The 22285-nt window shown below is 54.8% G+C and overlaps 3 protein-coding genes across 5 annotated transcripts in view; 1 reads left to right on the forward strand and 2 right to left on the reverse strand.

Annotated features, from left to right (window-relative positions):
• Positions 1–5435, forward strand: part of MYO1D (myosin ID) — a 273264-nt gene extending 267829 nt beyond the window's left edge. Inside the window, exon 22 of the mRNA XM_070394306.1 lies at positions 3322–5435. Within this exon, the coding sequence (XP_070250407.1) occupies positions 3322–3478 (157 nt within the window). The 3' untranslated portion in view covers positions 3479–5435. The remainder of the gene's footprint in view (positions 1–3321) is intronic.
• A 1679-nt stretch (positions 5436–7114) lies between these two features.
• On the reverse strand, positions 7115–13786 carry CDK5R1 (cyclin dependent kinase 5 regulatory subunit 1). 3 transcript variants are annotated; one of them, XM_070394117.1, is made up of 2 exons: positions 13475–13786; positions 7115–10948 (listed from the first exon to the last, which is right to left on the reverse strand). In XM_070394117.1, the coding sequence occupies exon 2, from the start codon at positions 10805–10807 to the stop codon at positions 9884–9886; it is 924 nt and encodes a 307-aa protein (XP_070250218.1). In that variant the 5' UTR covers positions 10808–10948; positions 13475–13786; the 3' UTR covers positions 7115–9883. The 3 variants fall into 3 exon arrangements, with proteins under 3 accessions (XP_070250218.1, XP_070250217.1, XP_070250216.1); XM_070394116.1 differs by lacking the exon at positions 13475–13786 and adding an exon at positions 11564–11653; XM_070394115.1 differs by lacking the exon at positions 13475–13786 and adding an exon at positions 11216–11299.
• Positions 13787–15168: 1382 nt separating this feature from the next.
• The window catches only part of PSMD11 (proteasome 26S subunit, non-ATPase 11), a 33592-nt gene continuing 26475 nt past the window's right edge, over positions 15169–22285 (reverse strand). Inside the window, exons 9-14 of the mRNA XM_070392925.1 lie at positions 20984–21046; positions 18396–18521; positions 17519–17554; positions 17203–17254; positions 16756–16898; positions 15169–16645 (exon numbers count right to left, since the gene is read on the reverse strand). Of these exons, the coding sequence (XP_070249026.1) occupies positions 16756–16898; positions 17203–17254; positions 17519–17554; positions 18396–18521; positions 20984–21046 (420 nt within the window). The 3' untranslated portion in view covers positions 15169–16645. The remainder of the gene's footprint in view (positions 16646–16755; positions 16899–17202; positions 17255–17518; positions 17555–18395; positions 18522–20983; positions 21047–22285) is intronic.

Consider the following 22285-nt stretch of genomic DNA (forward strand, 5'->3'; position numbering starts at 1 on the left):
TCAGCATTCCACTTCTGGGCATTTATCTAAAGATAAATTTTAAAAGGTATCTGCACCTCTATGTTCACTGCAGCATTATTTACAATAGCCAAGGTATGGACACAACCTAGGTGTCCACCAATAGACGAGTGGGTGAAGAAGACATGGTACAAATATGCAATAGACTGTCACTCAGCAGTAAAGAGGAAAGAATGAAATCTGGCCATCGCAACAACATGGACGGACCTAGAGGGAATTATGCCGAGTGAAATATAAGTCAGAGAAGAACAAAAATTGTATGATGTCATTTATATGTGGGATCTAAAAAACTAAACCACAAACTCATACATACAGAGAACAACTTGATGGTTGCGGGATGGGAAGGGGGATGGGTGAAAAAGGCGAAGGAATTAAGAAGTACAAGTTGCCAATTATAAAAACAGTCACAGGGATGTCAAGTACAGCAGAAGGAATATAGACAGTAATATATTTAATAACGATGTATAGTGCCAAAAGGGCACTAGACTTACTAAAGGACCACTTTGTAAGTTATGTAAATGTCTAATCACTATGTTCTACACCAGCGGTTCTCAACTTGTGGGTCGCGACCCCTTTGGCAGTCGAACGACCCTTTCACAGGGGTTGCCTAAGACCATCCTGCATATCAGATAATTTACATTACGATTCATAACAGTAGCAACATTACAGTTAGGAAGTAGCAACGAAAAGAATTTTATGGTTGGGTCACAACATGAGGAACTGTATTTAAAGGGCCAGAGGTTGGGAACCACTGTTCTACCCTACAACACATATTGTAGGTCACCTGTAATTGAAACGTTTAAAGTATTTCTAATACATAAATGATAGTTACTTGTGTCTTACGGGCTTGGTCCCTGCTTTCCCTCCTTTCCCTGGGGAGGGGGCTGGGCCTCCTCCCCCATCCACTCCTCCCCCAGCAGTAATTACTCTCAGGCTCACTGACTGGGACACAAGAACAGGTGGCAGGGAAGCTTTCAGCCCAGCCCAGTGGGGAGAGGAGTCTGGAGCTGTGGTTGTCCACTGCTTTTTCTATCCTGCAACCCCCACCCGTGGGCTCCATTTCAAGGTGAAGTTGTGCCCTTGTGATCCTGGGGTGCCATCTGTAATAGCCATTTGCTCCTCGTTTTCCCCCCAGCACAAGCCCTGCACGAGGACTGTAGAGCAGATACTGGAGGTGCACAGGGGCCTAGAGCAGGGGCGGGGGCGTCAGGGGTGCTCTCTGCTGGCCGTGAACTCGTGGCCCTGAGGGAAGGGCTGCGCTGAGAGCAGCCTGTTCTGACTGTGTGCACAGGGGGGGGTGCTAGGGATTCACGTTTCCTTGGTTAGATTTTTCTAGCCCACTTGGAATGGACTCTTTCAGAACCTTTTCCCCAAGACCGAGTCCCCAGGTGGTTCTGGACCCCACCGGATGTGCACAAGTGTACCAGCCTCCACAGACGGGAAGAGAAGACGCAGGCCGTGGGGGACAGAGCCTGTGCTCGGCCGTAAAGGAAGGGGACACGCCCCGCAGGCGGCAAGGGCCAGGGAAGGCCTCTTAGAGGGTCCGGTCGAGGCTTCCACAGGCTGGGAGTCCAGCCTGAGGGACCCAGAGGCCGTGCTGGGCTGACAGGCGGCAGGGAGGCCGCCCAAGCGGGGGGACGGCAGGGGGTCGGCGGGGAGGAAGCCCTGTCCTGGAGGCAGGTCTGCCGCAGGCAGGGCTGCAGTGCTGGACATCGCGTGCTCCTGGCCACGGGGCCCCACAGGGACCCGGCCGCCCGCAGCCTGGCCCCGCACCTGCCCCGCACAGCAGGCCCGGCTCCCGCAGGGGTGAGAAGGGCCTGCGTCACTGCCTGATGGGCGCTGCTATTTTTATGCCCAGGCTGATTAAAAATAGCGGCTAAGCCAGGTTTCAGCTGCAGCTGACAAGACATTAAGAGACCCGAGGCCCACAAGCGACAGCCCTGGGTCTCCTCCGGTGCCCGTTTCTGCCTCTACGACAGGTTAATGAGAGCGCGCGGAGGGACAGGCCTGAGGACACCCCGCGTGCTCCCCGCTGTGGGGCCGGCTGTGGGCATGTGCGCGGGGCACCCGGGAAGCGAGCCCGGCGGGTGCTCGGCTGGAGGCCGGCAGCACCCGTCACCTGAGCGCTGTCTGCGGCCAGGACGGCTGCTCAGGGCCCGGGCAAGAGGAGCTGCGTCAGTGATTGTGCCTGGAAAGCGCCTCCTGCTCACCTGGGCGCGGGGAGGCGCGTAAGGCTGGGCGGGAGGGAGCGCCTGCGGCCTCGGCCCCACTCCCCTGCGGGGCGGACACCAGGAGGGTCGCAGCCCGGGGAGCCCAGCAGAGCGATAGGGGGCCAGCCTGACGCCTGAGGACCCAGGCCGCGGGGTCTTCCTCCTCTCACCGCCCAGCGCACAGGGAGCTGCCGCGGCACAAGCCGGGGTTCCGTGTGGCTGTGCCGCACGTGTGAGCCGACGTGAGGTCCAGCCTCTTCAGAGACGGTCTCGCGTCTTAAAATAAGCCGCTCTGCAGCGTATCCGGGGTGTGAGGAGGGGAGGGAGGCTGCGGCTACTCTGCAGGTGCACCAGCCTCACTGACCCCCCCCCTCGGGCCTCCTGGGCGTCGACCCCCCTCGGGGCCCCGGCTGAGCCCCTCCAGGCGGCAGCGGCACAGGCTCCCAGGGCGGAGCGTGCGCGGCCACTGCACGGTCTTCCCGTGGCCGACCTCCCTACCGCGGTGGGTCCAGCAGCAGAGCGGGCTCGGTGGCAAAGCCGAGTCAAAGCCCCAGAGGCTCCCGGGGACACTGCAGTCAGACCCGTTCCCACAGCTGGACCCCGTGCCCGCAGGGTGAGCGGCTCCCCAGGGGGGTGTGCAGGACACCGCCCAGGGCTCCCTGCTGCAATCCGATTCCTGAGAAATGATTGGAAGGAAGCTTGCCGCCCCCCCCCCCCCCCGCCCCTGTGTCAGACCCCCTGCTGACTCCTAGAGCCCCGGGCCTCGGGCCTGAGGGCCGGGGAGTTGGTGGCTGAGGTTCACCGCTTCCCCCTCTGGTCCAGCTCAACACGCTGGTTCTGGTGCGCGGAGCCAGGCTGCGGCCGAGGTCAGAAGGTCAGCCCCCTGCTCTCGGAGGCTCTGGTTGGAGGCCGCCCCACCCCACCAGCCTCCTGGGGCTTCTCCAGGCCTCCGAGGCGGCCTCCAGTGCCCGAGCCCCTGGGGCATCTGGGGGGCCCACGGGAGCTTGGCCAGAGGCAGGCCCTGGGTGGCCTGGGAATCACCCACCCTGGCTGCCTGCTAACTGCCCGTCTGTCTGTCTCTTGGTTCTCGCAGTGAGAAGCGCCACCTTCAAGTCAACGTCACCAACCCCGTGCAGTGCAGCCTGCACGGCAAGAAGTGCACCGTTTCCGTGGAGACGCGGCTCAACCAGCCACAGCCCGACTTCACCAAGAACCGCTCGGGCTTCACCCTCAGCGTGCCCGGGAACTGAGGCTCCCCAGCCGGGCGCACTCGGCATCCTGGTCCCCGTCTCATTGCCGATCCGATCCCTGCTACCCCGCTAGAAATCAGCTCCAGGGCCTTGAGGGGGGCGCGGCCCCTCTGCCTCCTTGCAGGCCCCTCCCCTGAGATCTCTTCGCCTCCTGCCTTCGGTCACGCCTCCCTCTGCCCCAACCGTCCCCAGCCCCATCAACAAACCAAAGAGCCCGGTGCCCCGTCCCAGAGCCCCGGGCGGGCTCCCCCCAGCCTCACCTCAGAGGCAGCTCAAAGGTGCCTTCAGTTGGTGAGGGTGTCCCTGGACGGGCCAGGTGGGGTCAGCACTCTGGCCCAGGACCCCCTGCTGGCCCTGTAGGAGGTGGGGTGGGAGTCCCCTGCTCCCTCTGTGAGCCCATCCTGCCCCCGCCTCGCCCCCAGGGGGCCAAGGTCCCCGTGGCTGTTTCTCAGCTCCACCGTGGACCCCGTTCTCCCAGCAGCAGCCAAAGCCACCAGGTGAGCAGGTTCACCTGTAGGACCAGCCCCTCAGCCCAGGAGCAGTGGCTGGCAGGACAGCCATGCCCCGCTGGCAGCCGGCCTGCCCGGGTCTGCCCCGCCCGGCCTCCTGGCCACCTCTCTGCCGAGAGCAGGGGGGAGGGATGCTCCCAGGATCCTCTTCACCACGCGCCTGTGCCCGCGGTTGCCTTCACGTATTTCTGCAGTTCGCAGGGCTGCTCGTCGGATACCGTGTCCGCTGCACCCACTCGGGTCAGGAACACTAGTAAAGTGGAGTCGCAGGGGCGGGGCCCCCCGTGGGCCCCTTCACGCTCGTGGAGAACTAGGGCTGGGACAGGAGGTTCAGAGCACACGGGAACCGTGGGGGCGGGGGAAATAGAAAAGGCAGAGTCCTGACACTGCAGGCCAGGCCAGCATGTCCACCCGCCGCGGGCACGCAGCCCTCAGGCCCGGAGAACAGCACCATCTTGCCTGTCTGTGCCCAGCACGTGCCTTCAGGTGTCTGCCTGAGCCCACCCCCTACCATGTCTCAGCTGAAGGGGGCGCCTGGCCCTCTGGGCAGCATAAGCCCCCCTCGCCCCTGCTGGAGCCTTGGAAGGGGACTCGGCACCCTGCGAAGGGGCTGAAGGTGAGCCCAGGCCGCAGGAGGAGCCTGGCAAGGTGTGAAGACCCCTGCTCCCTGCTCCCCACCCACCCCCACGCTCCCGTCCTGCCACCCTGGCCCCGCACAGCACACCAAGTGCCTGATGCAGACTCCGGTGCCTCACCCAGGGTCCCCAGGTGGTCCCGGCAGCCTGGTCTCAGCCGCACCCCCGCCTGCTTCGCAGGGCTGGCCAACACTGGCACCTGTGCAGTTTGCAACAAAGAATCCACCGGGCAGCCTGTCCTTGGGAGCCATTCTCCCTCCCGAAGCCCGGCCAGCTGCCCACGCCGCACAGAGAGCCACCAGCCAGGCTCAGCGACACGCGTCCTTTTGCCAAGCACCTGGCCGCTAGCGGAACCACCTGAAGTGGACCGCCGCCTCTCCATCCGCTTATCCCCCCGACCTGTCGCTTTCTACAGGATACATGCAGTGTCTGTCCCAGACACACCAAAGTGGAACCTGCCAAATGAGTGCCTTTCAGAGGCCGGGGGGAGCGGGAGCTGGCGGCCTGGCCTCCCTCCGCCTCTGCGTGGCCCGGAGCCTCAGCCCAGCCCAGGGCCTCCAGGCTGAGGGCCACCAGTGGCCATGGGCACTTGCATCACGTCCTAAGAGAAGTTGGTGTGGGACTGAGGGAGGATCAGGAATGTAGGGCAAGGGGGAAGCAGGACACAGTGATTGTACGCAATGAAGTGTTTCTCTTGATTTAATTAAATGCAATGTAAGGTTTGGTGCATATATTCCTATTTTCCATTAAATTAACTCTATTTCTAAAGCATATTTTGATTTACCATCAAGAGCAATAAAGCGTTAAATCTTATTTTAAAGGTGTTCTGCTTACCTTTCATTGGAAACTCCACCCGTGATTGTGAACTTTTCGCTTCTACACAGCCCGCTCTTACCCCGAGGAAGGGAGGGCTCATTCAGCACAAATACTGTAAAATGCAGGGTAAGGCACCTGAGCCTCCTAAACACAAATACTGCGTGGTGGGAAAAAGACCTCTTACCCTCTGAGGCAGCATGGAGGGACCTGGAGAGGTTATGCTAAGCCAATAAGCCAGGCAGGGAAAGACAAGCATCACATGACCTCACTCATATGTGGAGTCTAATGAACAAAGTAAACTGATGAACAAAATAGATCCAGAGACATGGGAGCAGGGAGACTGAGGAGTCTCAGAGGGAGAGTGGAAGAGATCAACCAAAGACCTTGTGTGCATATATGCATAACCCATGGACACAGACCACAGGGTGGGGAAGGCCTGGGAGGCAGGGGCAGAAGAGGTCATTGGGAGGGAAAGGGGGGCATATGTAATACTTTTAACAATGAAAATATATATAAATAAAACACATATATATATATATATAAAACACATGGTGAGAAGAAAGCTGTGGAAAGGAGTAATAGGGGGAAGGCAGTGGGGTTCAATCCAAACACTTTCTGTGCCATTTTGAGGCCTGATTGCTGACTCCAAGTTCAGTGCTTTCGAGGTCACTGAAACTGAAGCATGCATCTATGAAGGAAAGGCTCGATTCCTATGGCTGCAGCCTGGGGAGGGATCCGAGGCTGGCTGGCTGAGGGTGGCAGAAGGACCAGGACTTCTCAGGGTGGGGGAAGCTGCAGGCCCCGGCACCCACGGCCCTGCAGCTACAGGGGGCCACCCCGTCATCACAGGAAAGAACATGCAGTGCGGCCTCTGGGACTCAGACCACGGGGAGGGGGGGCGGAGGGGGGGCCTGATAGCCCCCAAGTTGCAACCTAAGCAGAACAGCCTTCCTGGTGCCCAGGGGCAGCAACCACAGGCGCAGGGCCTGGGTAGGTCAGAGCCCTAGTCCCTGAGGCTTGGGCTGGGGGCATGAGGACAGAGACCACTGGCAACACGGGCACACCTCATTTTATTGCGCTCACAGATGTTGCATTTTTAACAAGACCCTCCACCAGCAAAAAGATTACGGCTTGCTTTACTGCACTGCTCCCTTGTTTATGGTGGTCTGGGGCCGAACCACAGTACCTCTGAGCAATGCGGGTCCAGCCAGAGGGGACCCCACCCTTGCACAATTATGGGCTTACTGGACGCCCCAAGGCTGGGCCACATGGACACCACTCCTCCAGCTGGTCTGAGTGCCTCTGAACAGTGGGTGCTGAACAGAGCCAGGCCCACAACATATGGGGCCACAGCCTTGGAGCCAAGCTCCACAATCGGGTCCCTGCAGGACCACCAGCCAGCGGTCACCAGGCCGTGCCTGGGCCTGATCAAGCCAAGAGAGCCACTCCTGCCCCGCCCAGCAGCTCAACCCGAGTCGACTTAACCTGTGCTTCTTCCTTAATCACCTTCACATCCACGTGCTCTGCTGGTTAAGCCCTCTCCCCTAACCCGGCCCCTCCCTTCTCCCACCACCCTTCCCCTCCCCCATGACACAAATCCAATTATATCCTGAGTGCAGGAATCGTTTATAAAAAGCCGCCTGGCCTGCTCGTGAATGATGTGCCCACGAAAGAGGTCTATGTAATGGATGGTCAGTGCATTTTATTTAATCAGCACGGTACAAAAATAAATAAAAATAAGGGAAGGGGAATTAAATTACAGCCAAACTGAGCTTCATGACCTTGTCAGATTATAAACCACACATACTTACAAACACACTACACATACATACGAAATGAGACAAATATAAATTAATATTAACAATACCCACAGTTTGGTCAAAGAATAGCTACAGAAGAAATTGCACTAAAAAAACCAACATACATCGCACGTTGTGTAATTAGCAGTTTCAAATATACAGCTATGAAAAGATTCCGAGTGAAAAAAAATGGCACATTTTCTTTTCATTGCAAGTTTAACAACTGTTGGAACGAAACTAACTCCTAATAACTGCATTTAAAGAATATATCAACCCTTCAGCTTTACAAGAAAGAGAAAAACCAAATCCTGAACGAGTATTCCTGTGACTTGTTCTGTGCACGGGTGTAAATTTCACAGCCATCTGTTCTAAGATTATTTTTCTTAAGACACAAAATGCTCCTTGTCGGCATGCACAATATCACTGTAAAAGCAACAATGAAAGAATAAAGGGGTGGTGGTGGTGGTGGTTTTTTTTTTTGTCAGTTTTTTTTCTGTATTTTTTTTATGTTGTTCTAAAAGTAGTCTTCATAGCAGCATGTCAGCATGTCAAACGGGTTCATTGCTTGCACACTCAAGTGTATCAGTTCCTTTACACAATACTGATGACCAGTGCAAGGGGAGGGAGGAGGACGCGCCAGGCTTTCACATGGATGGAACTAGAGTTACGTCCTTAGCCCCCGACCACTCCTGACCTCTACACCTCCTCCAGAACATAAGAAAAATAAATATGGAGAAAGAGAAGGAAACACACAAAACAGGAATCCTGTGGATGTGACTGAGCAGTTTCAGGCCAGGTTCAGCCCGCCGAACAAGTGGCTGCAAACACGGGCCCCTCCTCTGGAGACTCGGCATCGAACCACCCTCTTCCATGCCACCAGGGCCCGCTGCCCTCTAGGGCCTCCTACCTCAGGTCACACGTGGCAGCAGATCTGAACAGACAGGCCGGTGACAATCCAGCGGAGAAGAAAGAGGTGCTGCAGTGAAGTCTGTGCCAGCGGCCGAGGGTCCTCCCAGCCCTGCATCAGCTTCTCTGGCGGCCCCGGAACGGCTCGGCGTGGGCCTGGAGGCGCAGCTGGGGCAAATGCTCTCGCGCATGGGCAGGCCCTCGTCCGCACATGCGGGCTGGCCGAAGGCCGCGGGCTCTTAGGGCCGACCTCAATTTCACAGCTTGCTCTTTTTAACGTGATTTTCAGTAGTGCTTGTGCTGAGATGGCAGCCACCTGGGACCTAATCCTATGTAACATGAGCCTCGGCTCCCCACCCACCCCCCATTCCAGCACTCCCTGGGGGGCTGGGAAGAGCGAATTCTCTGGAGCCTTCACACTGCTCTTTGTTCCCCAAAGCCAGGGCGATGGGCCATGGAGGAAGACTCTGTCCCTTCTCCTGGTCCTCTCCCAAGTCCCAAGCCACCAATCTGGGAGAATTAGAAAGAAAATTGATTAAGTACATATCCTGTGTTTTCACAGCCACTAAAGTGGAAACCAAAACCAGCAGCTGCAAATGATCAGTTGTAGAATCAGCAGGCTCACAAAGCAACCGGGAGTCCTACCCCGGCCTGTAATTGTCTCTGAGATCCAGCTGTCTCCCTGGGCCTTGCAGGGCAAGGCTTCGTCTTCAGAAGAAACCGAACTGTCTGGAAACAGCTTTAAATGAAAAGGGGTAGGAGTGGGGGGTAGGGGTACATCCTTACCAGCCCCCACACCCCAGCTCTGCAGAACAGCATGTGCACCGGCAAGAAGAGGCCTCAGCCCGTAGGTGGGCTCTGGCTTGGTCTCAGGCCTGGCACGCCCCCTGCCAGAGGCAGGCGGGTGGGTGGTCATGGGCACCGCAGCTGTCCTGGCCTTCACCACGGGGTGACTAAGCGACATGACCCAAGTGAAACACTCACCCAGGAAAGGAGTGTCCCCAGCTTCACCCCACCTCTTGAGCTGGGACCCACAATAAAAGAACTTCATGGGTCAAACCAGCTCATTAACCAACACTGCCGACATGGCCGGGAGCAGGGGACAAGGGGACTGAGGGGCAAGTTCCGTGTCTCCACTAAAGGAAAGCCCTTCTCCCTAAAAAAGAAAAAAGAGCAAACGAGGGTTGTGCACGGCCAAACAACAGGACACAACCTTTGCACCAGGCTGGCTTCTCCTAGATCGAAGAGGCATAGCTTGCCTCGCAACCCCACATGCAGCTCAGTCAGGATGGCGGCTCCAGGAGCCTCTGGGAGAATGGACCACCCAAAACTGGAGCCAGAAAAGGGCCCCCCACTAGAGGCGCCAAATCCTCCCGGGGTCACCTGGCCAGAGGCCCCTCTCCAGCTCCCGCGCAGGGAGCGACCGACAGCCTCACCTGCCCTGGTCCAGCAAGGGCGCAGGCGACAGAGGCAAGTCAGTCCTTGGAATCCCCCAAAGTCGAAGGTCGGGGGCCTGGGTGGCTCTGAACACATCTTCTGGGTTTTGCACACGGTCCAGGAGTTCAAACGCGCCCAGAGTTCTTGGCAGAGCTGAAGAAAAGCCCTGGCAGGGATGAAGGTGGGCCGGGATCGGCCCTTGGTGGCTTTGCTAGACACATACTGTACATAAAATCTGATTTGTTTAATAATAAATTTTTAAAAATGAATTGAATCCTTGAGCCGTGATGCATGCTACGGGGCTCACCGATCCAGCCCTAGCAGGAGCCGCTTCTTGTCCTCCTGGCCACTCTCGTTCTTCAGGTCGGAGAACACCTGTGTGAAGTAGTGCGGGTCCGCGTTGATCTGCAGCATCTTGGAGCTCATGAGGTTGATGACGGAGAGGCAGCGGTCCCAAAAGGCCTCCTTGCAGCTCTCCACCAGGAAGGGCTTGAGCGGGTAGGAGATCTCGTTGCCCATGTAGGAGTAGGAGAGGTACAGGCAGGTGAGCAGCACGGCCTGGAGCTCGTGGTCAGAGCCCACCTCGGAGGAGATCACGTCCCTGCAGAGCATGTAGAGGAAAACCACGTTGGCCGGCGTGATGAAGCCCTGGTCCTGCCAGCCCTGCAGGAGCAGCGAGCGGTCCACGCTGCGCAGCCAGAGCACGGGGTCCGTGGGGGACAGGTGCTTCAGGCGGTAGCACCGGCGGCACAGGAACTCGCCCAGGCAGCGCAGCAGCTCGCTGGTGGACGCCTGGACGATGACCCGTTTGGGTGTCCCTGCAGAGGTGATGGCAGGGTGCGGGGCCTTCTTGACCGAGGAGGAGACCCCGGTCTGGGATCCCGAGAGCTGGCTGGCAGGGGGGGCAGGCGGCTGGGCCGGTGGGGGCTGGGCGAACGTGGACAGGTTGGCGCACGACAGCGACTTCTTCAGGTTCTCATTGTTGAGGTGCGTGATGTTGTTCTGGTAGCTGCCGTTGGGCTGCACCTTCTTGGAGTTCTTCTTCTTGGCCGACACGGCCACGATCCTCTTCCAGGGCAGCACGGAGATGATGGAGTGCCGCTTCAGGTTCTTGTCCTTGGCGTTCTTGCTATTCTGCACGGCCGTGTAGTGGCCCACCGTGGCCGCGCCATCCTCAAACAGCGTGGCCTTGCGGTAGCTGGGGGACAGGGACAGCACGGTGCCCATGGTGCCGCTGCGCGCCGGGCGGGGGCCCACGCCCCTGCGCGCCCAGACTGCCGGCCCGCGGGGAGAAACGGCTCACCGAGCCCGCGGCGGCCCCGGGGAGGAGGCGGGGGCGCTCCCGGGGGCGCGTGCTGCCCTTCGAATCTGCGTGGAAAACAAGATGGTTCTCAGCACCAGGCGCTCCTCCGCCCCTGTCTCGCGGACCCCGCGGACCCGACCCCCGGCTCCACCAGAGCCTCCCCGGGCTCCGCGGCCCCGCCCGCGCCCCGCGCCGCAGCCCGGCCGCCTCCACTGCGGCACCCCGCCCGCCGCGCCCGCCAAGCTCCGGATGCCGCGGGAGGGGACCCCGCCTGGACCCCGCCCGCAGCCCCGACCCCGGCCCAGGCTCCCTGGGCAGAGGCGCAGGCTCACCCGGCAGGCGGCGGCTCCTGCGCTCCGCGCCCTCCGCACTGCGCGCCGCGGTCCCGGCGCTGCGCTCGGCGGGGCTCGGCGGGGCTCGCGCTCGGCGGCGGCGGCTCCGGAGCTACTGTCCAAGGTTCTGCAGGCGCGGCCCCGCCCCCGCTCGCCGCCGCCGCGCTCCCGCTCCCGCTCCCGCCCCGGCGCGCACCTCCGCCGTTTCCCTCTCGAGCGCGCGCGGCTCCCGCGCCGGCGCGGTCGGGCCTGGTGTTGCCCGGGAGCCGGGGCCGCCGCCGTCCTCAGCACGAGCCGCGCGCAGGGCTGGCGGGGCCGCGGCCGCGAACCCGAGGCGTCTCTACTCACCGCGCCCAGCGAGGACCCGGACTCCGGCGGCGGCGGGACTCGCAGTGCCGGCACCGCCCGCCCCGGGGCGTCCCCTCCCGCACAGCTCTCCGCCCGCTCCGCGCTGCCGGTCTAGCAGCAGCAGCAGCCGCCCGCGTGAGTCCCGGGCGCCCCGCGCAGCCGAGCTCGGGCCGTGGGGAACGGCGGGGCGGGGCGGAGCGGGGTGGGGCGAGGACGGACCCGCCCGCCGCGCCGCCCAGACACGTGCTGCCTTTGTTCCCGCCGCGGCGCCGGCAGCTGCGGGCCTGGGGCACGCTCTCCGCCTCATCCCCGCCCTGGCGACTCGGGGCCTGCCCTGGCCGAGGCTGCCACCCGAGCCGCACGAGAAGCCATCCACGGAGGCCCGGGCCCCGAGCCCCTCCTGCCATTTAACATCCTCTTTCCCCGGAAAACAATGTGGGAGGAACGCGAAGCCTTGGCAGAGGCCACCTGGGTGCCATGTGCATCCCAAGTGGACTGCCCCGTTGCCTTTATTTCCTTCCCCTTCAGGACCTCCGTTCAGTCACCCAGGTCAATGCTCAGGCCCGGGCGGGTCTTAGAAATCCAGGCTAAGGAGGCGTGGGCAGCTCGGCCGTTCCACAAACAGCGACTGGCCTTTCCCCACCACACCTGTGACTGGTCCCTGAGGCCACTGGCTGGGCCCTTGCCCCAAAGATGAGCCAATACTAAGCCCATCACATATGTGACCTCGAAATTTCCCGCCCCCTCCTCTCACAGTAAAAACTGAAGCATCTGCTTCTCCAACCAGCCTCTGATTGTAATTTGAAGATTTGGTGTAGGTAAAAATTTTTAATTCTGAATGAAATTCTGGTTCTAATAAGAACTGTTACCTTCACAGACAAGAATCCAGATCCTTCATTTGTTACTCTTTTAGTTTGGTTCTGGAGATTGATTTAGATTTGACCACAAACCTGGGAAACATATCTTCAAATTACCACCTCTGGACCCAGTGACGAGGAAGTGGCCACACAGAAAAGAGGATATCGAATTCCCTGACACCAGCCCACTCCAGCACGCCAGGCTGTCGGCCTGGGCCAGCTCTAACGACTGCCTTAAGCAGAACAGAAATCTGGTACCATTTAGAACAATGCCACATCACAAAGTACTAGAATCTGCCTATGTGCTACCCAGAGATCTATCAATAGTGGCAACTGAATGCTTACAGAGCATGATGACTATACAGTAGAAGATGCCTCCACAGCCCTTCAGAAACATCCACAGAAGCTGTCAGCGTAGTCTGAAGGCAGGCCCCTTAGCTCAATGTGCCCCTCCCTCTGAATGTTCCAGGGTACAACTCCCACCTGCTTTTCAAATGGAAGTCTCTTCAACCCTTTTCTATAGTTAGAAGCTCTAAGACCTAAGCTTCCCGTCCTCTGGCCACTGACTCCCCAGTGACTCAGACAAAGCTGGGCCCAGCCTTGTCGTCATCACCCCTTGGGAAGAAACCCAGCTCCCGAGGTGGCCCACGTCCACCGTGCCTTTTCTGTGTCTCAGGTCCCCTTCAGATTCTGGTGTTAAGCAAAGGTTAAATGGTTCTCATTTCCCAAAATATGCCTAGAATTATAAGGCTGTAACCCACCCCTTAGAACCATTAGGATCCACCCTGTTACCTGTCCCTACAAATTTAATTCTAGCAATTCCGACTAATGGTGGCAGCACCGAGCTCCACTTCATCACACTCCCTTTTCCAAACCAAGGAAGCATGCATTTGCCTGGACTGGTTCCAGCCTGGCCAGACTCTGTCCTTTTGCCTTTCCACGGCACCTTCAAAAAGAGCCCTTAGCAGCATTACCCCAGCCTCCTCACACTTGTCAAAGACAAAGATGTATTTGCAGCAGGCAGAGCATGAATGGGGTAGTGTCGCCAGCCCACCTGCTGTTGTGACTGGGGAGAGGCTGTCCGGAACCCGTCCAGTCAAGCTCTGCCTGTCTCAAGGCACCAAACGGCTCCTCTGCTCACTCAACCCACCACCACCATCAAGCTTCCATCACCGCTCCAACTTCGAGGTAAGGAAGAAAGGGCAGTAATCTGCCAGAAATGGCAGAATCAAGGACCCGGGAGGAGGCAGACCCAGCTGAATGATGCGGAGCTGTTTTCTTCCAAAGAACTGCAGGGAAGATCTCCAAATCCCACCCCCATCAATCAGCTCATTTATCCTATAGCCTATCTCTTGCTGCCGGCTGGGCCAGCCTGCTTGTCATCTGCACCGCTGAGCTGGGCTGCCCGTGTATCACAGGAGAGTCCCTGCCCTCTACATGCCCTCTTCTCATATCGCCCCGAGGGAGGCCAAGGACCTAGCCGGCTGGCTTCCAGAAAAGGTTCCAAATAAAGCCCGGCTAACCCTGAGGAAGTCGGCTTTGTTCTTCCAGGGATCTCATAGCAGCCCCTAGTGGCCCTTCTGGGCAGCACAGGTTACATAACCAGCAGTAGCCTGCTCATCAGCCTCGGCCTTTGCTGCCAACACCATCACATCTCATTCACACAAGCAAGTCCCGGTACCAAGAAGGCTGGTGCCACAAAGGGTCCCAGGTGAGTGAGCGGGCCTAGGCCACCCTCTCAGCTGTGCCGAGACCCAGCTTATTTGAGCCTGGATGGGAAGCAGTGCTCAGTCTAGAGCAGCACTGTCCACACGAAAAAGTAACACAAGCCACAAATGCAAGCCACATAGGTACTTTTCTAATAGTCATGTTAAAAGAGTAAAAAGAAACGGGTGAATTTTAATAATATATTTTATTTACCCAATAATGCTCAAATATTTCGACATATAAAAAGGCTGAGCTATTTTACATTCTTTTCATGCTACGTCTTAGGTTTACATGTGCAGTGCATCGCAACTCCATCTAGCCCCGCTGCAGGAGCTCAACAGCCACGTGGCTCGTGGTTCCCCTTGGAGCGACCTGCAAAGGGGGCTGAGGACAGGCTGCTGCCAGTCGGGGCTGCCCGGGGCATGGGTAACCCTCCCCTATGCTCCAGCTCTGAAGATACCTTTGGAATCTCTTTTTAAAGTTCTTTATTGAAGCAAAACTCTTCCTGCAAGCAAAACTAGAGACACAGCACTGAAAATTGAGAATAGCAATTGCTCACACGGAAGTAGAGTTGGCAGCTAGAGCTCCCCTCCCTCCCATGGGCCCGAGCCCTCAGGACCATCCCCAGGTCTGAGGTGTATGAGGCAATCACCGCTCTTGAAGATTCCAAATGGAAACAAAACCACCACGAGTTGTCAGGCCTCTTCGGGCACTTGCATTTCCATGACTTCATAGAACCCTCAAACCACAGTTACCCACCACGGAGGTGCCATCCGCATCGTGCAGAGGAAGTAGGCTCAGGATATTACATATATACACCCAAACCCCATGTCCACGGTGCCTTGGAAAAACAGAAAAGATACCTGAGCACCATTCCCCATTTCAGGCTTCACGGACCAACTCTCTTACCCAGACCCCTCAGTACAGCACCGTCTATGGGTCTCCCAGGAAGCAGATGATAGTGCACCTGTGGCCAGTCTAGAGGGCTCCACAGAGCTGCCTGCATTCACGGGAAGCCCTCCAGCACTCAAGAAAAGACACTTTTGAAAAAAAAATTGTTTTTATTGGAACTCATCTGAACATCAGATATACCTGGTGTTGGTTAGCAAGAACCGTTTGTACATTTGATATTGATGGTGCCAAAACCAAAACAGTGACTGGACATGATGGGGAGAGATGTTGAGAATAAAAACCTGATTTTGGAGAGGAAAATAAGAGCCAGTCAGATTCAGTGAGGATGCAAAACCTGGTACAACAAAATCCTTTTACAAAATATAAATTTATTACGAAAACCTGGAAGGATAATCTGAGAAAGGGAAAGAAAAACAAAAGGAGGCCAGCAGGAAGGAAGCAGGAGGGAGAGGGAGGGAGAAGACAAGAGCTGGAGGAGGAAGAGGGAGCTGAGCACCCAGAGGCGCGAAGCTCACCTGCCAGTGGCATCCACTGTGTGACCTCGCCACAGACAAAGCATGCGGTACGCAGGCTCACCTCCCCCCTTCCAGTTCTAAGAAAGGAAAGAGGCTCCCTGGGAAGGGGACATGAGGTTGCTCGAAAACCCAACAACAAAAATAAAAACACACCCCCCAGTCTCATTTCCGATGTTCACTGTTTTGAAACGGAATAAATCCATCGGCCGGCAGGAGAGGAGTGGGACAGGTAGGAAAGCTAATGGACGTCCAACAGCCCGCCTTCCCGAGGGGGAAGGAGGAAGAAGAGACACGTGATGGTCTCCTGGCTGAGAGGGGAGAAGGGAAGGAAGAGAAAGAGCAGAGGAGAGGGGCAATTAAAACATTGACGTCTAATCTAGTTTACTGTGTTAAAAAGAGCCACATGCACAGCAGGCCCCGCGAGGGCCCACATGCTCCCGTGTGGCCGTGGTGGACACTAGCTCCTGGCCTCGTCCCGTCCTTCCCAGGTCCGAGCGGAGCTGCTGCTGCTGCTGGGGCGGTGGCAGGACCTTCAGCCGGTCTGCTGGAGCCTTTGTGGAGGGAAGGTGGGTGGACAGCCGTATGACAGGGGAAAGAACACGGAAACGCCTCGTTTCAAATAAAAAAGAAAACAGCAGTCTATCCACAGTTGTTTGTTTTGGTTCAGTACAAACAGAATAAAAAGTCGTTGCTTTGATGGTCAGGCAAACACCCAATTCTGAAGAGGAGAGGTGCCGCCAGCGGGTGGATTGGGAGCCCGGTGGCTGGCGGAGCGCCTGGCTTGGCAGCCCTCTCCCAGGAGGCAGAGAGCACAGCTTTAGGTAGTGTAAGCCTTTTCCTTTTATTTAGAATAATCTTTTTTTTCTTTTTCTTTTTTTTGTAAGCAATGTCCCCACTCCCAAGTTGGGCCAGTAAAGATTACATGAAAACTGGCACACCTATCGGCTGGAATACAGATGCACCAAATGAGGATTTAAAAACTTTCCGAGCGAAAAGTAGAACAAAAAGAAAAAAGAATCTCCTAGCATTTTCCCCAAAGGTTTCACTCTCCCGCCACACACACTCGCCAAAGGACCGCTACAGATCCAACTCTGTAAGAGAAGACAGAGCAGTGTCAATCAGGGGCCGAGAGCCACCGCAGGCTTTCAGTCTCGACAGGCAGAGGACAGAGCTGCCGGCCGGTCCTGGAGCCAGCACTCACCTATGTCAGTTTCTTGGCTTTGTTGTAGAGAGAATCCACTACTTTACTCATGTTCTGAATTGTTTCCAGAGCAGCTTCATAAGTTTTATCTACTGGGGGTTCATCGAAAATAATCAAAACACCCTCCCCCTGGTCCAAGATCCCTGCAGGAAACACAAGGGCAATCCATGTAAGAGATGGGATTAGACACAAGCACATTTCAGACACACCCACTCCCCAGCTGCCTCATCTCTCCAGAGAGGAGAGGAAGCAGAACCCACCTATCTCCCTGTTCCATGTATACGTGTTTACTAGACACTCTCACCCTGGAGGATGAGGGGCAAGGATCCCAAGGAACTACCAGGTAAAACAATGAAATTATCTTTTTTCAAGGTAAACAAGAACACGATGCCTCTTCAACCATTTCATCCCCACCACCAGCCCCCCTCCTATATGAGTGTTACTCACCATGAAATTTCTTGTCAAGAATCATCTGTGATAATTTCCTTTCCACATCGGCCTAAAATCAAAGCACTTGATTAAAGGAGCCAATTTCCACTAGTCAGAGATCACACCGACATGAAAGCCTTTATACATAAAAGGAACTTAGGGCAGATGAACTGAAAACAAAACGGCAACAAGGCAACTCCAGCTCTGAGCCCATGGTCCCCATGCCCCACTGAGGAGCTTGGGAGCCTTCCAACAAGGCCCACTGAGTGTAATGCCAGCCCCCCACAAACCCCTTTCCCATCCTTACCCCCAAGACAAGCTCAGGACTCCTTACCTTGGAGAGTTTGATGAGGCTAGATATGTGTTCAATCTAAAAGGAAAGGCAGAGAGACACCAACACTGAAAGTTTAACCTCTGCCTCTCATATAGGGGTTGGGGGGTGGGGATTGCTGAGTGGCCATAGGGCCAAATTCCCTTTGGCCACACCTGTGCTCTGTCCATCTGCCTTCATCACACAGACAATAAACACACTCCTACCCCACACACTCAGAAAACATTCACCACATGGTGCTCACTACAAAAGCAAGGAGACTGCACTGAATACAGGCAGCGGCAATCTCAACAGACTCTCTCCTGGATTCTTGTTCCATCATGAGTCCCAGGCCCTGGCCAGGTTGCTCAGTTGGTTAGAGTGTCGTCCCAATATGCCAAGGTTGCAGGTTCAATCCCCGGTCAGGACACATAAAAGAATCAACCAATGGCCCTAACTGGTTTGGCTCAGTGGATAGAGCGTTGGTCTGCGGACTGAAGGGTCCCAGGTTCGATTCTGGTCAAGGGCATGTACCTTGGTTGCGGGCACATCCCCAGTAGGGGGTGTGCAAGAGGCAGCTGATTGATGTTTCTCTCTCATCAATGTTTCTAACTCTCTGTCCCTCTCCCTTCCTCTCTGTAAAAAATCAATAAAATATATTTTTTAAAAAAAAGAATCAACCAATGAATGCATAAATAAGTGGAACAAGTAGATGCTTTTCTCTCTTTGTCAAAAATCAGTAAGTAAAATTTCTTAAAAAAGAATCCCAACCTCTTGGTGGTCTCTGCCCACCAGGCACATCCTTGAAGTGAGTTCCTGTTGTGGACAGGTGTGGGGAAGGAGGGGCTGCAATGGCAATGCCTAGCCAGAGAGGGGCTCGAGTCCCCAGGAGGGTTCTTACCTGTACTCGGGAAAAAGGCTCAATGACTCGGATCAGATTCTGTTCCAGTAAGTTATCATACAGCTTGGCCAAGTGTGTGTTGATGATTGGGTCATCCCGGAGCTCTGCCCGGTAATCTGTCAGGGCCTGCCAAAAGATTGGCACAGAGTTGCACTTGAAAGTCACACTATGCCTAGCTTCCTAAGTAGTGTGCTGGCCCTTGCAACTGCATGGTTGACTGCAGTTCTGGAGGATTGGGGGAGATGAAAGAACAGTTATGGCAGAAGGCAGAAGAAAAGGAACATCAAGAATTAAAAATTTGCCCTAACCAGTTTGGCTCAGTGGATAGAGCGTCGGCCTGCAGACTAAAGGGTCCCAGGTTCGATTCTGATCAAGGGCATGTACCTTGGTTGCGGGCACATACCCAGTAGGAGGCGTGCAGGAGGCAGCTGAATCAATGTTTCTCTCTCATTGATGTTTCTAACTCTCTATCCCTCTCCCTTCCTCTCTGTAAAAAAATCAATAAAATTTATTACAAAAAAAAAAAAGATTTATGCCCTGACCGACCAGTTTGGCTCAGTGGATAGAGCGTCAGCCTGCGAACTGAAGGGTTCCAGGTTTGAGTCCACTCAAGGGCATGTACCTTGGTTGTGGGTACATTCCCAGTAGGGGCTGTGCAGGAGGCAGCTGATCAATGTTTCTCTCTCATCGATGTTTTTAACTTTCTATCCCTCTCCCTTCCTCTCTGTAAAAAACACAATAAAGCCCTAACCGGTTTGGCTCAGTGGATAGAGTGTCGGCCTGAGGACTGAAGGGTCCCAGGTTCGATCCCAGTCAAGGGCATGTACCTTGGTTGCGGGCACATCCCCAGTAGGGGGTGTGCAGGAGGTAGCTCATCTATGTTTCTAACTCTCTATCCCTCTCCCTTCTTCTCTGTAAAAAAATCAATAAAATATATTTTTTTTAAAAATCAATAAAATATATTTAAAATGAATTTTTAAAAAAATTTAAAGATGGAGCCACCCCAGGCACCATCTTTGTCTGAAAACTCAAATCATGTAAGCCAAGAGTGGTTCAGTTTGTAAGCCAAATTCACTACACACACTAGTTTTCAACATGTATATCCAAAGAACAAATAGGGTCTCTATGGGGGAAAAAAAGAACTCTCAGGTTAAGTAATGGGAGCTGATGAATTCCAGAGCTAGCTCTTGGAATTCTTCAAGGAACATCAATCAGCACAGCACAGCTCTGCAGTTAGCTCCTTTCTAATTAAACACTGGTTTAGCCCTACTGTTTTCCAAATATCTGCTCACAGACCTCTTTTCCAAGGAACCCCTAACAGAAGTGTTCCATCAAGCATCCTAAACTTTGGGATAAAAGGATCTAGACCAGTGATGGCGAACCTTTTGAGTTCGGCGTGTCAGCATTTTGAAAACCCTAACTTAACTCTGGTGCCGTGTCACATATAGAAATTTTTTGATATTTGCAACCATAGTAAAATAAAGATTTCTATTTTTGATATTTATTTTATATATTTATAAATGCCATTTAACAAAGAAAAATCAACCAAAAAAATGAGTTCGCGTGTCACCTCTGACAGGCATGTCATAGGTTCGCCATCACTGATCTAGACTGTGCATTCATGTCTGGCATTCATGTCTGTGATTTATTGACCTTTAGTAATGATCTCAGTATCCTAGCTCGTGTCAGCTGTGCTATAAAGTGTTAAGGGAAGGAAAAAAATTATACAAAGTAAAGAAGTAAATACCCTGCTGGTGTTACTCAGTGGTTGAGCATCAACCTATGAACCTGGAGGTCAAGGTTCGATTCCCAGTCAGGGCACAAGCCCAGGTTGTGGGCTCAATCCCCAATAAGGACCATGCAGGAGGGAACTGAAAAATGATTCTCTTTCATAATTGATGTTTCTCTCTCCTTCTCTGAAATCAATACACACACACACACACACACACACACACACACACACACACACACATATATATATATATGTATTTTTTAAAAATGTAACCAGTGAGGAAAACTGGTTAATAGTAGCTATATATATAAAAGCCTAAGCGACCAGGCAACCAGCAGGTAGCTATGACGCGCGCTGACCACGAGGGGGCAGATGCTTAATGGAGGAGCACCACTCAGCTGACAGAAGGGCGCAAGACGCCAGGCTCAGGGGCCTCTCCCTCGGACAATCCCCCTTGTGCGCCTGAGCTGCAGCGGGTAGCAGGCACAGCAGGGCTGGGATAAGCGGGAGCAGTGCAGCACCCAGCCGGGGTTCGGGCTCCTCCCTGGCCGCCTGCCGCATTGTGCACTACTTCATGCTGTGCGGGATTGATGCGGACAGCGGACTGGAGCCCGTCGAGATGGCAGGTAAGGCCAGGCTGCAGTGGCGCAGAGATCCACTGATCCCAGAAGACCAGGCTGAGGGACCCCACCAGTGCATGAATCCGTGTACCGGGCCTCTAGTAAGGAATAATTCTGTACTATCTTTGTAACTTCTTATGAAACGATAATTATTTTAAAATAGTGTTATGTTTTTAAAAAGTACTTAAATGCCCCTCTTTTCCACCCATTCCCTACCAACCCAACACCATGCTTACCTTTTCAAAATCTGCGAGTGACCTGTTCTTGCTAGCCTGGGCCACACATTTTAATGCTTCTGTCTAAAAATAAAGAGAAAAGTAGTCAAAGTGATCTGTTCTGCACACCCACATCCCACACACAAGTCTCATAAGCAGTATGCTACGTCCCAACAACTTCTGGTGGCAGGGAAGCAGCAGGCCCACAGCTGTTCTTGAGGCCTGGGAAGAAAAGCTGCAATAAGACCACTGAGAGAACTGTGGCTGTGCCTGCAAAGTGAATTGGGAGGTTCTACATTCATGGTGGCCAGAGACTGGGGTCCCCAAAGCAGGCACCTGATGAGATCTGGGGGAACACCCAGAGACCCATTGACCTGGCCCCTCCTATTCCCCGCAGACTGAGACATGAGGGCCCGGCACCATGTCTGTGCTCACTCAATCCAGATCATAAAGGTGGAGGAGATCTCGGTCAACAAGTGCCGCCAACTGGCATGGCAGTTAAGCAGTTCCACGATCAATTCCTGCTGTCCCCCCCCCCACCCCCCCGTCCTTCATCACTAGCACACTTCACCACCAAAAGGCCCAACACCTTTTTTTTTGTTAATCCTCATCTGAGGACATTTTTTCCATTGATTTTTAGAGAGAATGGAATGAAGGAAGGGAGGTGGAGAGAGAAAGAGAAACATTGACATGAGAGACACATCAATTGGTTGCCTTCTACATGCGCCCGACCAGGGTCGGAGATTGAGTCTGCAACCCAGGTACGTGCTCTTGACCAGGAATCAAACCCAAGACCTTCGATGCTCCAACCACTGAACAAAATCAGCCAGGGCTCCAACACCTTTTAGATGTAGGGCCTCCCTGTCCCCTGGTCTGCCTGAATAAACACCTTGGGAAAATCAGGAAGGAAAACAAAAAGAATGCCACTGTGTGCCAGCCAGTTTCCCTTTGAAATCTGAAATAAATTAAAAATACTAGAAAATAGCTAGTTCCCCCCCCCCCCGCCCCCGCAAAAAAAAACCCTGACACAGCATTCTCCGAAGATGACATGTTAAAAGGGAAAATGACCAGAGAACTGATTTCTTTCCAAGACTCCCTATCCCTGTAACACCCCTGATTCCTTCCTTCCCGCCTGATAAGACCTTTGCGTCATGAAGATTCATTCTGCTAGGTTTATTACAGTGTGCAGACCAACGTCTACTTTCATTAGGGTTGAGGCATCACAATTTTACATATTACACTGCACGTTAAAACCCCAGAGTTATGAAGGTACAATCAATGGTTCAGGGCACCTTCTAACCCAGTTAGAAAAGGCACCTGCCC

Source organism: Myotis yumanensis, unplaced genomic scaffold, assembly GCF_028538775.1.
Source record: "Myotis yumanensis isolate MYYU_CA2020_CCGP unplaced genomic scaffold, mMyoYum1.0.hap1 SCAF_16, whole genome shotgun sequence".
Lineage (NCBI taxonomy): Eukaryota > Metazoa > Chordata > Mammalia > Chiroptera > Vespertilionidae > Myotis > Myotis yumanensis.

Bases quoted from the DNA above. Each gene is read 5' to 3' on its own strand.
- CDK5R1 (XM_070394117.1), bottom strand. From the start codon at position 10,807: ATGGGCACCGTGCTGTCCCTGTCCCCCAGCTACCGCAAGGCCACGCTG.